Source organism: Anarhichas minor, unplaced genomic scaffold (genome assembly GCF_050575085.1).
Source record: "Anarhichas minor isolate MPS153535 unplaced genomic scaffold, ASM5057508v1 ptg000058l, whole genome shotgun sequence".
NCBI classification, from domain to species: Eukaryota; Metazoa; Chordata; class Actinopteri; order Perciformes; family Anarhichadidae; genus Anarhichas; species Anarhichas minor.
In genome coordinates this window covers 2,930,053-2,946,258 of record NW_027466504.1, presented here as the reverse complement: position 1 = coordinate 2,946,258, position 16,206 = coordinate 2,930,053, and the positions used below count along the sequence as shown (strand labels likewise).

Here is a 16,206-nt window from a genome sequence, read left to right as displayed (position 1 = left end):
TGGCCACTCTCCCTTTAATGTGACTTTATTTTTGTTTGGCAGGGCCCGAAAAGGATGGGGGGTGAGGTAGGGGAGGGACGGGTGGGTTTTTGACGGGCTTTGAGGTGGCTGCTGGAGGTCTGACAGGCCTGTGGTCCCCTGAGCACCAGGGATACGGGAATGACTGACAGGTGAGGGGTAAGGGCTGGGAGGGTTTGATTTGGGGGGGGCACAGATACAGTTAATTTATTTTATAAAAGGTATTTTAGATGATGTGAGTGTGTGTATTATTGATGTGACAGCTACACACACACCCATGTGTGGCAGTTTGTTCATATTCCACTAGTAGTGGTTGCATACATAAAGATATTTTCCCTGTAACGGGGAAGACAGAGACACCCTTTTACCTCACAAATAATTGATCAATACACTGTTTTTAAATACCTCACAGATATGTTTTTACTTTTAAAGAAAAAAACAGCCGGTCACTGTAGCTTTAAGCAAACGTTAATCAAACAGGAGAAACTAGCGCATTCGTTTGGGACTATGTTCAGCGGCAGATTAATGCTCATTCAGCATTCTTTCACGTCACGTGTAATATCTGAAAAATGAAACAATGCAATAAGTCTTATGTGACAAGATCGATTTCACATACATACATAGTGGTGTAAAGTGACACCTTAATTTGGACTCGCATGACAGAAGCACAAAGTAACTACTTTGGTTATTTCAAATGTGAAAATGAATTTCAGATGCAGTTCCCGACGTTCTTGCACGTCGAGTGTGTAATATCTGAAAAATGAAAGACGTCTTATGCGACGAAATCGATCTCACATATGAACGTGTGCTTTTGTGATACATAGTGGTATAAAGTGACATGAATTTGGACTCATGTGACAGAAGCACAAAGTAGTTTTCAGTTATTTTAAATGTGAAAATGAATTTCAGATACAGCTGCCTTGTTAGAGTTTTCTCACATCAACAGCAATATTGTTAAGATGGGGATTCAAGGGGTGTGACAGACAATGCACAAATAAAAACAGTGTCTCAAGGTAAAGAAAAAGTGTATTCATGACTAGCCCTCTGCTGCCGTGATCACTGTGTGAACACCAGATGGCCCCGTTGGTACACATATGTCTTCAGTAGGACTCAACCAGTAGTCCCCCCCCGCCCCCCCGGAAGCCAAGCTGAAGCTCCTCAGGTCACAAGGAAGACAGACTGCTCCTTGAACCAACACATTGAACCCAATAACGTGTCCAGAAACCACGCAAAAAAACTCGAGCAATAAGTGTTTGCTTCTGATATCCGATCCCCCCCCCCCCAGGCGAGCTGGAGTGGCACTTAGTTTGAAACTAATCAGTCAATATGTGGTTGAAGTGTAGACCTTCAGCTTTAATTCAATGGATAAAACAAAAAAATCACATGAACCGTTTAGGAATTACAGCCATTTCTACACAGTTATCCCTATTTTCAGAGGCTCAAAAGTAATTGGACAATTGTCTGACAAACGGTTTCATGGCCAGGTGTGGCCTATTCTGTCACTATTTCATGACAAATGATGCTGACAATAGGATTCAAAATGTTATATTTGCAGTTGGTAGTTGGTCCTTGGAACTCTCAGCCTGCGGACCAAAAAGGTGTCGATGCAAGTGAACCCTCACAGAAAGTCTACACTTCAACCACATGTTGACTGATTAGTTTAAAATCCATTGGAGTTGTGTAAATAAGCAAAATTAGAAAAATTGTGTCACAGTCCAAATACTTATGGCCCTGACTGTATATGTTGAAACTATTTCTTGATGGAAAACAGTTAATTTGTCCGCCCAGCACTTCTGTGCAGCGTGTTTGTCAGATACAGTTAGTGAGCAAAGACTTAGTTATAAAGGACCCCAGTTTGATTCACGCATCAGTGTGGCTGACCGTCATCTCCCTGTCGCCGCCATGATTTTTTTGTATAATTTCCTGTGAAATATTGTCTTTTGGCTGGGTGTGGATGCATCTGTTGGGATTGCACCACTTTGACTTTGATTATTTCCACTGCAGAAACTTTCCCGGGGGACCAGGAACTTCTTTTACCTGACCTTCATGATGTGAATCAGAAGAGCCACGGCCTAAATTCAGTCATTGGGCCAGTCAAAAGGTCCCTGCTCCGTGGGTAGCATTTCCTCGATTGCTTACAAAAAAAAAAAATCAAGGACCACAACAGTAGCAGCAGCCTCAATAGGTGTATCAGTGGGTGGTTGAATTGTTTGGACACTTTTTTGGGCCACAGACCCATGTAAACTAAAGAGAGGTGGAGCATATGCAGCTGCTTTAAAAAAACAAAGATTTGTTTGAAGTGTGCGGCTGAACTGTGTGGCATGTTTTTTTATGGGGCCGATGCTCGACAGCAGCTTTGTGCCTCATGATGTAGTAGCACCTTCTGAAATGGATGATGTCACCCGACACACAGGTATCATGGATGAGAGGGCAAGGCGGCGGTCTAAGCTCCAAAACCTTGAGTGACACTACAGAGGAGGGAAGACATGTGCAGACAAGAAAACATACCGCTCAATGGCAGGCCGTTCATCCACTGGACCCAAACATCTACTACAGAAGGTAGATGCATATTATAGAAGCTGAGATTTAACGGAGTGGCAGCATGGTCACTTTCGTAATTGTAACGTAGTTTTGTCCATTTGGTCAGTCTAGAGCTTAAAGGCAAATGATAGTCGGTAAAGGCAGCTAAGACAAAAATATTGAATAAACAACAATATTAGAATGGTTTTGTAAAAGAGGCAGGGAGAATTTTTCTTGTTATTTGCGTTACTACAAATATCAGTGGGATTTTAAATGAAGTTTTCTCTTACTGGTTGCACTTCGGCTGCCAAGTTGCAAGGAAAACAGTGTTGGCATTGTATGTTTCTACAAACCACAGATGCATTGAATGTCGATTTTTTTATTTTCTGCTTTAGGTCAAGACAAGTGACAAGCGGCTGTTATTGGTAGTAACGTGGTATAATTATGTATATTACAAGCAAGACAATATACTTTGGGCTGGTCGAAGGTACTTTCCCCCAGGAAAGTAATGTCCACGTAAAACCAACATTTTATGTTGAATTAATAATAATAATCTTTTTTCTAACCTTAACCAAGTAGCCTAACCCTAAACCAAGTCAGTGTGTGGGAAAGCAATCCTGCCACATTTCTCTGTCAGAATAAATCATGTTTTTTTTTTGTATACTTCACAAGCCTGTTTTACCTTTTTATGTAAATGGCCAAGAAGATTTCCTTCCAACCAGTGGGTTGGTTGGTTGGAAACAACATAAAACATACAGTAAGAGACATTTGACATTGACAACAAGGCAGATTGGAGTGTTATGTACAAAAGTGCTCGAGAGGTGAGAGAGATCTGAACCAGGGACATTGCAATGACCAATAGGACACCAGTACCTGTATTTTTAAAATTCTTTACTGTATCAAATGTTACGAATAATTCAATGACTGAAGTACAGCCACACCACTACCGTTACTGCTGCTATTATAAGCTTTATTAGACAGTAGGCATTGTTTTCTTTCATATTACTGGCCCTGGCTAAAGTACTAATTACTGATCATTTTTGACAAAATCCTCCATCAAGAAAATCTGGCGTGTAGCGTGTTGTTGTGGAGACGGCCCTCGTCCCCGCCCTCTATGATTAATTCAAGTGTCAGGAGTCCCTGGTGGTCACATCTCCTGCATGGGTGTGCAATGTCTGTACGCACCTTGGCCACTCCTCTTATGTGGCCCTGGCATATTAGCTAATGGACGACATGATCTAATATATGCCATTAATGGCCAGCCCAGACTCACAGTATGTGGACAACCCCGGACATGAGTGGCTGCTAGAGCAACGCACAAACTCATACTCAAACACTGTTAGAGTTCTACTGTATGTTTCAAACACTCGCACACCTTCTATGTGAAGGCTTGAAGGGTCTTGTTTCTACAACTTCAGTCTTATTCTCAGAGTTTTGTCCATTCTTTTATCAAGTTTTATCAGTTATTATCCCATTTCACTCTCTTAAATCTGGGAACATGACGATTGCGCCAACGGGTCGACAGGATGGAAACGAACAATTTTATCTAGATGACCTAAACCAATTTATTTGAAGGTCAAAGTGAGCTCGGATGAAATGATGCTAATAATCCCTTGTTGGACACGAAAACAAGTGAGCTACATCAAACTACAGTAAGAGAAGTAATTTAAGATGTCCATATGGATATTGTAGTGTTATACTATAATAATAATAATAGTACCAATAATAGTAAATTAATGGTGATCTTGTAAGGCTATATAAATACATTTAGAATTATATTAGCCGATTATTCAAAAGCCAAACAGGATAATTATCAACTGTAAATAATAAAGGGTTTTTTTAAACTCAAAATTGCTTTAAAGTAATGAAATATACAATCCATTGGAGACAAACTTGGAAAACAGCAAGCTAATGGCATGGCACATGACTCCTACAACTGATCTGGATCACTCGCGAATTGTGTTCGTAATCTGAGAGAAAATTCCAAAATACAAGAAAATTGTAAAGGCCGTTCCCATTAAGCGTTCGTAGCTATACCTAAAATGATGAGCTGTAATTCGAAGATATCTCACGAAATCATTTCGTATGTTCCCCACGATGTACGTCGTGGGGAGCGGCCCTTGAGACGATAACCACCCGGCCAAACCTGCCGAACCAAACGCCAATGAAAGCGGGATCGAGAGGGAGGAGAGCCGAGATGGAAACCAAGCTAAGCTAGGAGGCTACTCCACCACCCAGTCTGCTTCTTCATGATGTCTGGTCGCTGGAATACTCAGGCAAGCCTAGCAACGTGAGGTCGGTGACTGACTCCATTGTGGCGTCCTGGATCAAGCTACACTCGACGGGCGGACCGCAGGAGTGCGCAGGACTCCGGTGGGACAAGAGGAGGCGGACTCTGTGTTTGAATCAATGATGCTTGGTGCTCAAACGTAGTAAAAGCAAGATGGCCAATAATTCCCTGATTTTTTATTATTTATGTGAAGATCGGCCATATTGCCCAGAAAATTGTTTTGTTGCTGCAGTTTGCATTCCTCCTGATGCAATTTCAAATAACAGGAATGCACTACTGTCGTTGGTCATGTATTTACTTGTGGGCTACTCGCAGGAAAACGCACGAAAAATAGTAACTTGTTGTCGGATATAATGCGAACCTTTCTCCTAAATCTTTCATACAAGCCACTTAAGAACCAATCTGTTGAGTGGTTATTGCATAAGGCCCAATGAGAGCAATGCAAAAAAACAGAGTTGAATTCCTTGTATGTGTACAAATCATAGACTGTATATAAGAAGTGGACGTAGTCATCGTGACGTCACCCATTGGTTTGTGGACTGCCGTTTTGAAGCCACGAGTTTGGCAATTTGGCCGTCAACAGTTTTTTTTTTTTGCAACCAGTGAATGGAAGTGAGCATATTTGGACTGAGGAAGAGTGACGTAGTGATGCCACATACGACTCTGATAGCTGTAGCGACCTATCAATCACAAGGTAGCCTAAAGCATACTCGGCTTTATGGTCTATTTTACTGTAAATAGACCATAATTTACTAAATGAACATCATGCTGTACTGAAGAAGACTTGAAACTAGTGATTGAGACCATAAACTCATGATTACAATGTTTACTGAGGGAAAAAATCAAGTGAGAAGTAGAGTCATTTTTTCATAGACTTCTTTTTGCAACTGGTCAGTAGAGAGAATGCAAGTATAAGACACTCTTCACTCTTCAGAACTGGAGGTTGTCGCCTGGTACAAATACTTAAAGATAAAGGTGATTCTGATGAAAGAGAATTGTTTTGGCAACGGCCAAAACCACTACTGTTATCACAAGAAATGAAACTGCTGCCGCTACTTTAAATAAATCTACTCCACAGTCCTGTGCAGTTTGAACCTTCGTTCCTTTCCACTGACTCCTTCAACTGCCCACCCACACACACACACACACACACACACACACACACACACACACACACACACACACTCCAGCTGTTCCATTCCAGTGTGTGAAACAGTGTACAGTGTGCACTGTACGTGTGGTTTGATAATCATAGATGTGCGATGACGTAGATTTGATCCACGTCCATCAAATGGATCCTAACATTGTACAGTGTGGATTTGGGGGGGGGGGGGGGGGGGGTCCCCTCCAGTGTGTGATCTCAGGTGCAGGGGTCAAATGTATGTAAACCCAAACAGTGTGTTTCCACAGTGATGAGATGGGTTTTTTTGTCAAGAGGCTAATGTGCCTTAATCCCTTCAAAAAGCTTCGGGGCAGTCACTCCAAATTGTTGTGGAGGAAAAGGACTGAGCTGTGTTTTTCCTCACTGGCTCTGCAGACAGTGTGCACACGTGATTTTTTTTTTTTTTATGTGTTGAGCATTTGTGCTCTCAGTGCCTCAAGCTAACGGATTAGCCCTTCTTCCCCGGCAGGCACCAGCATGCTTCTCACCTCCAACAAACTAGTCCTGTCCAGCTCACTTTCAGCGCTTTTGAGTTTATCAACACAGATTGTTGCGATTCAAAAATCTCATTGATATTTATCCGATGCAAACAGAGGTTTTTGAATGCTAACAAATAAATGTGTGTTCTTTAATTTTCCGTTACAGGGTCTGTGGATCATCTTAATTATGGATAAAAAACTCCAGGAACATGTTTCAAATTTTCAAAAAAAAACAGATTAATATAACACAAGTTGGCGTGTTATAGAGTGTAAAATTTGATTTTTGTTGGGGATTCTACTTGCCAGCATAATAACCAATCATATTTAGCTTTGTAAAAGCTATGAATTGTTGATTTATGTTGGTAGGTAGGCCTTTCCATGGCATATACATTCCATGAGATATATATGTATGTATATATATATACATACATGTATATATGTGTATATATATATATATATATACATGGACACAAACAAAATTGTGATGAACCTGCGTTCATCATGTTCTCTACTTTCTGGGATGAACCACGAAAGTGGTAATTGTTAGTTGATGACAATTAGAAAGAATGCAGATTGAAGGGACTTCCTTATTGGCTTCACTTTTCCGAACCAAAGGTTTGCAGCCTGGCATTAACCAATGACAGATGCTATACGGTTGCATGATAGGAAATGTAGTAGTAAGGGTTCTTGGAGCCTAAAAGAGCACCAGGGACTAAAAATCAGGATATCTTGGCCCCTTTGACCATTCTTCTCTCTAATAAGTCCACCCACTTTATGGAATATTATATCACTGTGACATGGAGAAAAAGCTTAGTTCTTCCAAAACCAAAATCATGGAAAATACGTTGCTGGCTCAGAATAAGCAGTTCCTTTCAAAAAACTTTTTTTTGTGTTAAAATAGACAGCTTTATTGAACAGATTCATTTGAACAGTGTGTGTGTGTGTGTGTGTGTGTGTGTGTGTGTGTGTGTATCATCTAATGTGGATGGGGTTCTGTCTGAAGTCCAGTGAGTGCAGGGAGGTGGCCAGGGCTGCGTGCAGGTGAGAGCTGCTAAACCTCAGGCAGTACACCGGGCTGCTCACCGGGCGTGAGCTCAGGTGGAAGAACTGCACACAAAACATATCATGAAATCACATCATCACAGTTTTAAGTTTATTTTTTAACATCTGGCATTCACTTCATATAATGTTGTTTTAAACCGGTCTTTAAAAGCATGGTACTGTAGACAATTCACACATTGAGAACATAATGTAGCCCGCATACCTGCAGGCATTCGGTCTGCCGTTTGTCCCAGAGTCGCACGACGCCGTAGTACGAGGAGCCGCTGGCTATCATGTGATTCCCGTCCGTCTGGATACAGTAGAGCGCGCTGTCATCAGGCTCCTCCCACTCCATCACACACTTCCTGTTTGGGAAGGATGGGAGCGTTTACACACACGTGTTGAGACGAAGCGCCACATAATGTCCGATTCTCAAAGGGTTTCAACTGGCAGAGATAATGTATAAGTCTGGACTGAAGATAAAGTTATGTTTTACTTTTTTATATTTGTGTCCAGAGGCATTTTTGCAGATTAAAATATCACAGAGTATCATTTACATATTTGTATAGTGCATAAGTGTATAATTCCCATAGTTGTAATACACTATAATCACTGATACAATGCATTATAATGTGTTTATAAGTTATAGGTCATTAAATCTATGCAAAAATAACACACAAAACATTGTCACCTTTTTTTTGAGTCGTTATATAATCAAAATAATAATAATAATATATGTATTTTATTTATAAAGCACTTTTCAAAATTCTCAAAGACACTTTCCAAACATTAAAATCATAACATAAAAAAGCTATACACTAAAATCATAGAACACACAACATCCGTCACACATTAAAAGCAGTTCTGAAAAGGTGAGTTTTGATTTGTGATTTGAACATGGAAAGATCGGTGCAGTCTCGGATGTGTTTGGGGAGAGAGTGAGAAAATGCTTTATAACAGTGATTATAATCCTATAATCCTACTCCTTTTTATCACTTAAATACACATAAATAAATAAATTAAATGTATTGGACAAATGAAGATGAACTTAAATGAGGTCAACAGATTTAATTTGAAATCCTTTGTAGACGTCAGTCGCTGACTGAAGTGAAGAGAAAATAGAAATAGTTCTTTGAATTTATTGTGTTTTGTTTTTAGGCAGTCGATTTCAGAGAAATTTACATGATTGAACTGATCCATTTAAAGCCAAGTAAATATTCATTCATTACACTTTTTTTGGAAACTAGGGACAAATGTACACGATTGTGTTTTTGTAAACGCAGCTTTTTGCTGCGTTTTGGCTTAAACCCAAATGGCCTTTTAAGTCACTGAAAACGGAGCCTTTGTTGAGTTATTTCGTAAACAGGAAAAAACATAGAGTGTATATGTACACTTACTCTGTGACTATATTGAGCAACAAAGGCAACAGAGGAGGCTACAGAGGTCACTGCTACATTATCCAACTCTCCCTCGGTACAGATACAGACACCTCACTCCCACAGACAATCTTTGACCATTGTTAGAGTTATTAAGGAATTACAGGAAAGTTATTAATTCATGAAATAAAGTGATAAAAGCTAATTTAACTTAAAGTGTCATGGTTTCAACTCACAACTAAGGCAGTAATTTGTCTGAATCTGGGTATTTGGGGGGGGCCTCAAATTTAGAGAATCTTCCAGCTGAGATCACTGAAAACAGAAGTTTAAAACAATTGTATCTCTGTTTGGATGTTATGGAGCTTTGGAGACAATGCTGAAATTCCTGTTTACAGGAAAACTCTATACTGTTGTTAACAAGGAGGTCAAGCTGTGTGTGTGTGTGTGTTTGTATGTGAGTGCCCGTGTGCGCACATGCTGCAGGGGGCTGAGTGAGCAGTAAAGCAGGGTTGCGCTGGCAGTGGCTGTGGTTAAGAGAGGGGAAGTATTTTGGGGATAAGTATTTTCTGCCAATAGACATCGATCCTCCATTAGTGCAGCCTCATCAATAAGTGATGGAGAGACACCAGGGGCAGACAATGGGGCAGCAAAGACGTCTGGACTCTCTCTCTCACACACACACACACACACACACACACAGACACACACACACGATACATACAAATGCACACTCTAATTCTAGAACATGGGGAGGTCACCCATTGTCATTGCATCTTGAAGGTGAAACACACATTTAACTCAAACTGTGTGAAATGGGAAAAAATATTGTAGAGAAATTGGGCTGATTATCTGATGTATGGCAAAAAAAAGAATGACACATAAAATAAACTGATGTTCAAAGCAATAAACCGTGTTCTACTGCAATGCATGAGTCAAAACTTTATGTTGGAAAACAAAATCTCAATCAAAGCATGGCTTGGATCATTTGTGTGGACATCAGTCATTTGTAGAAAGATAACACGACGGCATCATATTCACATTATTATCGAGCTGAAAGTTGATGAATGATAATTTTGAAGTATTCCCCAGCTTTACTAAGCTATGTTGGAACACATCGCTCCATTTTTGAACCTCAGTCCAACGTACAGAATCATTACAGTTACTTCTCATCTTCATTGAGCCATGTTCCACTTGTCATTACTGAAAATGTAACTTTAATTATCAATTACGTGACACTGTATCTGATATTCATCACCCATAACCCATTATGCTATTTTATATACTGTTATGGTTGGGTATATAATGTGAGTAAATCTAAACGTCTTCACTGTCAGATCCATGTTTCTTTTTGCGTGTCAATATTCGTACCATGGATTGATTTATGTCAATATTATGTTTCCATTGATGTTATTAAGGTATTTAATTTGCAGGACTAACCAAAGACAAACATCCCAGTCTGGTTAGTTTATCTATAGAAAGAAAATACGCTCTATCACAACATAGTAGATGTAGATATAATAATATAAAATCACATATATTGTGATTTTATCTAACTATATGTTACTTGTTTATATAGAGGAGGAAAATCATTAGATTTATTAATCACCATGGGAACCATTTGTTTTTTATCTGTCACAGTGCATTTCTCTTTGGTGTTGAGCCCCCAACTTCCAGACAACCTGAACCTCCTGGCTGACCCTGGGAGCCTTTTTGGAGGCCAGTTCGGTTTGGGCACATGAATTATTGATATCTAAAGAGGGACCCCCCTCTGCCAACCTTCACCCCAACCCAGCCCCTTACGAAGTCCCCAGAGCGATCTGCCAATCAGATCTGATTTGTCTCACTTGACTGATCCCCCCCCCCCCCCCCCAAATACAACCTGAAACCCCTCTAACCCCTGCTGTCCAAAATAAATGCTGCCCTCCCCAGTCCTGTTGCCAGCATATACCGAAGTGAGGGCTGCTGCATTAATATGGATACCACAGGGGGGGCTGAATGTTGGCTCCCCGTGCTTAAACTGTTGGAGATAAAACCTTCGGCTCGGAATGAGTTTTACACCATGAATGTTATTTCTGAAGCTCTTCCATCCTGACAGTAGAACAATAATTAGGGAACTATGGCGGATTTCACATTTCATGATTGCACATGTTTGCATAAAGTAACCAAACTTTTTTGGGTGACCGTGGCTCACTGGGTTAAGAGGGTTGTCTGGAACCGGAAGGTCAACGGTTTGATCCTCGACTGGGACGTGTCACGTGTCGAAGTGTACCTGAGCAATACACTGAATCCAGCCCACTGCTCCCTATGGGTCAAATGCAGAGACAAATTTCCCCCATAAAGGGATCAATATAGTATTAAAAAATAAAATAAAATTAACTTTGTGTGCATAAATATACTGTAAGATTGGCCAGCTGAATTTTCCCCATGGCATTGGGGTTTGAATAAGGTCAAAATGATTAGTAATCATAAATACTTGTTTTAGGGCTGCCCTAATATTTGACTAATTAGTCACAAAGATGAGTAATGATAAGCATTTGTAGTTTAAGTTACCTGCATTGTGGTTTTTAGAAATACCGCTTTCAGCTAAAATCACAGGGTTCCTCCTGGCCTTTTAGGTTTGACTATGCACACCAGTTATGATCGGTCCTCATCCAGTAAAGGCAATGAGTTTACGTTACCTTGTTGATAGAAATCTATGCATTTTCCTGTTAATATTATAGAAGAAGATGGTGCTGGTGGAATACAAAGTAAAGTTACAAAGCAAAAGGTGCATACCGTGCTACTCTTCATGCCAGAAGGTGGTGCCAGAGGAAGAGGCGAAAATGTGTCTAGACAGCTCAAAGAGCTGGACAAGCCGAACTTCCATTTACGACAGAAAGATATTTCTAAGAACTATAAAAACAACTTTGTTTTCTTTCATGAAAAGTAGAAATTCAATTGTAGGTTCATATTAATAAAACTTTCAGTGCTTACTCGTCAAACAATACAACTGCCTACTGGACTTAAAGTGGAAACTAACATTTCAAATACTTTCAGTGATTACACTTTATATTACACCTCAATCCCTTTTAAATGCTTACACTTCATCTGACACTTCATCTACTTTAAGTGCTTCAACTTAATCTGCAATTCCAAACATCTCACAAGCTAACATTTGTGGACATTTGAACCCATTTACTGTGTTTTTCAGAAAATGTTACATTTTCTATTTCACAAATAATGTTCGTAGCTGTGGTAGAATGTAAATTCCCCAAGTGTTTAATGCTAAGACCGCGAATTCCCATAATAAGTGTCCTCAGTGGTAGATTTGGTGTCAAGCATGGTGTGGTAAAGGTCTGAAGCACTGTACAGTAGATGCACTGTATACACAGAAAAAAAAAGGTTCTTAAATGGTTCTTTAAAAGGCCGTGTGGTTCCACGAAGAACCATCCCCTACTGAAGAACCATTTTATCTGTTGGATGGTTCTACATGTTTTTCATATGGTTCTTTGGGGTATTAAATGGTTCTTTGGGATATTAAAGGGTTCTTAATTCATGTTTGAGTTGTTGAATCGTGGGGGATGGGATAAATTAGAAAAAAAACTATCTTGCCATGATCTGGGTGTGGGGTAGTTAGCACTTTATGAGTGATACGTATATATATGTATATATACATATATACATATATATATACATATATATATATATATACATATATATATATATACATATATATATATATATATATATATATATATATATCCATATACATATATATATAAAAGTGACTGTATAGTATATATATATATATATATATATATATATATATATATATATATACATACACACATATATACACATATATTAATAGCTGTGTTCCAGAAAATTCTAAGGGGAAAGTCATGAATGACAACATAAACCACCAATCACGATCATGAGATATGTGTCCGCCCCGCCTACTTCCAAGTGACAGTCGTCCATCTCTCTGACTGACCAGACCAACGTCTTTTCAAACCAGTCGCCCGCAACTAACAGTGGTCGGTCTAAGGTAAGTGTTGGAAGCTTGGTTATTACAGGCAAATTATTGCTCTTTTTTATCATGTCACAGCCATCTGTTATTCGAGTGTCTGAATAAGCTAGTCTACATCGAATATATAGTATTGGTGCCTGTAGCTTGGCTGGAAGCGCCATATTTCCCTCGTTTTGTGGATGCCGCATATATATATTTGTGGATTTTGAGGTAATGTTAGACTTTTAGTTTCAACAATCCTTAGGTTGTTGAAACCGTTATGAGTTCATTTCGCATGTATTTCGTTTTCTAACGGTAACTTGACCGTTAGTTAATTGCCTTTGCTTGTCTGCTAGCTAGTTGGCTGAAGCTAACGCTAGTTAGCTAGCTAACATTAAATCGTTAGCCTAGATAGCGCGCGAAAATATATTTAACCGTAATTTAGCTAAGGGGCTATGCTTCTGCCTGTGAAATATATGTAAAATGTCATTAGCGTTAGCTGATTAACTAACACCGGTTAATGTTACTGTATGTCTAGATGTGAACTATCTAATTACTTTAGCTATCAAATATTCTTTATTAAAACTTTTTTACCAATTAAAAAATGATGCCATTGCTACATGCGCAGTTAACTCAATGCAATGTTATGTTAGCTAACTGCCCACGATTGAAAACGCTACCATTTTGTGCTTGCTAGTCAACGGAGTATTTCCAATTGTTGAGAGCTAACGTTAAAAAATGCCCTTCGGTTAGAGCTGCTTCGGACTCCATGTTTGACTGTCAGCGGCCGACAGCTGAGCTGTCTGGTGGGGTAAGACAGTAAATAAACGTGTGTTTGTAACTGTAGCTTACAAGTTAAGGTCAGAAAGCTGCGTTAGCAACTGATGAAGATCAGTCTTGATAATTTTAGGCACCGCCAGTGTTTTGGCTAACGGTAAACTAGCGATGTGAGTGAGTGGGCGAGCGAGAGAGAGGGAGCGGCGTTGTGGCTGCCGTCAGACAGAGCTGAGCTGATCCACGCAGAGCTTAGTGAGCTGTAAAAACTGAAGGAAGCTGTATACTATGTGCCACATTTTGTGATTATATAAATTATGTGGACCTTAAAGTAATTCCTGAATGTTGTGTAAATACACATTATTGATTACAGATAACAGTAATGACATGTTATCTGCCTGTAAAACAAGTTTCCTTGTTAATCAAGTTTTAGGTCTGTATGCCATAGTGAAAACTATGCATCATGATGACAAACTACACATTTGCAGACCTTTACCTGCTCTTTCTGATCATTTGAGTTAGGTATCTCTGTTTATTGCGCTGATCTGGAATGTTAATCTTGTATAACGCCTTGTGTTTTGTTCCTTTTGAAAACTTACAGGTATCCGTCTCATATTCAGTATGTGCAGCTCTTTAAGTCTGTCCTGCTCAACTTCCCTTTTCTGAAGGAAAGTTATGGATCTGGATATGTAAGTATTTTCTCATTGACTAAAAGAGTAATGCTAAACTGAATTTTATGCTTCATACTTCATGCTCCAGCTCAGTCCTAATTGTGTCATTGTTTATTACTTAGCAAACAGATGCAATGGATGCTGGGGACGACGAAAGAAGTACGAGCCACCATATTGCAACAATGAAGCAGGAGTGCCAAAAGATGACGCCTAACTTGGTCATCATTCGCCAATGCCTCCAGAGAGTACAGAAGACACTATATTTAACAACACTCTACTGCAGAGGTCTTAAAATAATTCACCTGCTTCTCTATTCCAATCTTGGTGAGTGTTTTATCTAATATATAACACATGTACAACAAGATGGTTTTACAAGTAGCCAAATAATTTCAAACCAATAAATAACTTTAAAACTATTAATCAACGTTAAATACTTTTTCTTGCCTCATTGATCCATTTTCCCTTTAAGCCTTTTAGAATATCCCATATACTGTGTTTTGTGTAGAAGTGCTCTAAAAAGTTGACTTGACGTTTACCTAGATACTGTTATCCAAATCAACACTCCTGAGGAAATTGGTATGATAGTCTCAAAACTTTGCAGAATCAGAATTGTGACATTTATTGAAACATGATTTGTCATTTGCAGGCCTGTTGGTGAATGCAGCCATACTCCTCCTACCATCGGTCTTCAAAGAAAATGCATCACAGCTCTTTGCAATAGATAAGGTTCGTCATTTGTGTTTGTGGGGGGCAACTTGAATTTGTTTATTTAAAAAAGGGAAATATATTTTCAGAAAATTAAGCAATTTCAAAAATATGACATCTAATCTCAACAAACTAGCATTTTATGTGCAACTAAGCATATCAGAAAGCTTTGATCTTTAAACATTACAGAATACAGCTTTAAGTTTCAAATGTTTTGTTTCAGGAACCACTAAGCCCAACACCCACAATTGTCCTGAGCAGCAGCGATGGCAAGCCCCCGAGTGACGGCACAGATGTTTTTGTAGCAGTGGATGGACAAAAAATGATGGTGGACAATGAAGACGCAGACGGTTCATTGGCCATGGGTGTTGTGTTGGCCCTCTATCATCTGAAAAAAACATTTTCGTTTTTGGAGGCATTTATCCTGAAGCTGGACACACGAGTACCTGTAGCTGTGCAGAGAGTGGCAAATGCTCTGAACATTTCTTAGATAGGACACTGCAGCACATGGATTACATTGTATAGAGTTGATTTCTGACAATAAAGTGAAGTGCAGTACATCTACAGGTGTTTCTTTTATCCACAAATCAATTTTGCCATCATTTCCGTGCATGTAAAATATGATTTTATAGATCATCACAGAAAGGATCCTGGAATATGATCTCTAAAAAAGAGTGGGAACCCTGATTCCATTGTTATGCTGTTTAAATGTAAAAAAAAAAATCACGTTTTCCAAAAATCAGTTCTTTAAAGAACCATTTATTCCTTGGAAGAACCATTTTTAGCTAAAGAACCATTTGAAAAGGGTTCTTTATGGAACCATTTGGGTCCATAAAGAACCTTTTTGAAAAGGGTTCTTTATGGAACCATTTGGGTCCATAAAGAACCTTTTTGAAAATAGTTCTTTAAAGAACCTTTTTGTCTTTAGGTTCTTCAAAGAACCAGAAATGGTGCTTCAAAGAACCAGAAATGGTGCTTCAAAGAACCATTTTTTGAAGGTTCTTTAAGGCACCTTTGTGGGTTCTTTAAAAGAACCGTTTAAGGAAATGGTTCTTTAAAGAACCCTGGTCGGAAAGGTTCTTTGTGGAACCAAAAATGGTTCTTCTATGGCATCACTCCGAAGAACCATTTTCGGTTCCAGATGGCACCTTTATTTTTCTGTGTGTAGGTGTCACTATTTAA

The 16,206-nt window shown here is 39.2% G+C and overlaps 1 protein-coding gene and 1 long non-coding RNA gene across 7 annotated transcripts in view; one reads left to right on the top strand and one right to left on the bottom strand.

Moving 5' to 3' along the window:
* Window positions 1-7,343: 7,343 nt before the first annotated feature.
* The window catches only part of fbxw4 (F-box and WD repeat domain containing 4), a 53,821-nt gene continuing 44,958 nt past the window's right edge, over window positions 7,344-16,206 (bottom strand). The window contains exons 8-10 of one of the 6 annotated variants that reach the window (XM_076076641.1): window positions 11,078-11,188; window positions 7,734-7,875; window positions 7,344-7,576 (exon numbers count right to left, since the gene is read on the bottom strand). In XM_076076641.1, coding sequence (XP_075932756.1) covers window positions 7,442-7,576; window positions 7,734-7,875; window positions 11,078-11,188 — 388 coding nt within the window. In that variant the 3' untranslated portion in view covers window positions 7,344-7,441. Of the gene's footprint in view, window positions 7,577-7,733; window positions 7,876-11,077; window positions 11,189-14,380; window positions 15,413-16,206 lie in introns of those variants that run through there. The other 5 variants (XM_076076636.1, XM_076076638.1, XM_076076639.1 and 2 more) reach the window with 5 other exon arrangements.
* On the top strand, window positions 12,743-14,516 carry LOC142932653 (uncharacterized). The gene is made up of 3 exons (XR_012947510.1): window positions 12,743-12,913; window positions 14,250-14,337; window positions 14,442-14,516. It is a non-coding gene; the product is annotated as an uncharacterized LOC142932653 (long non-coding RNA).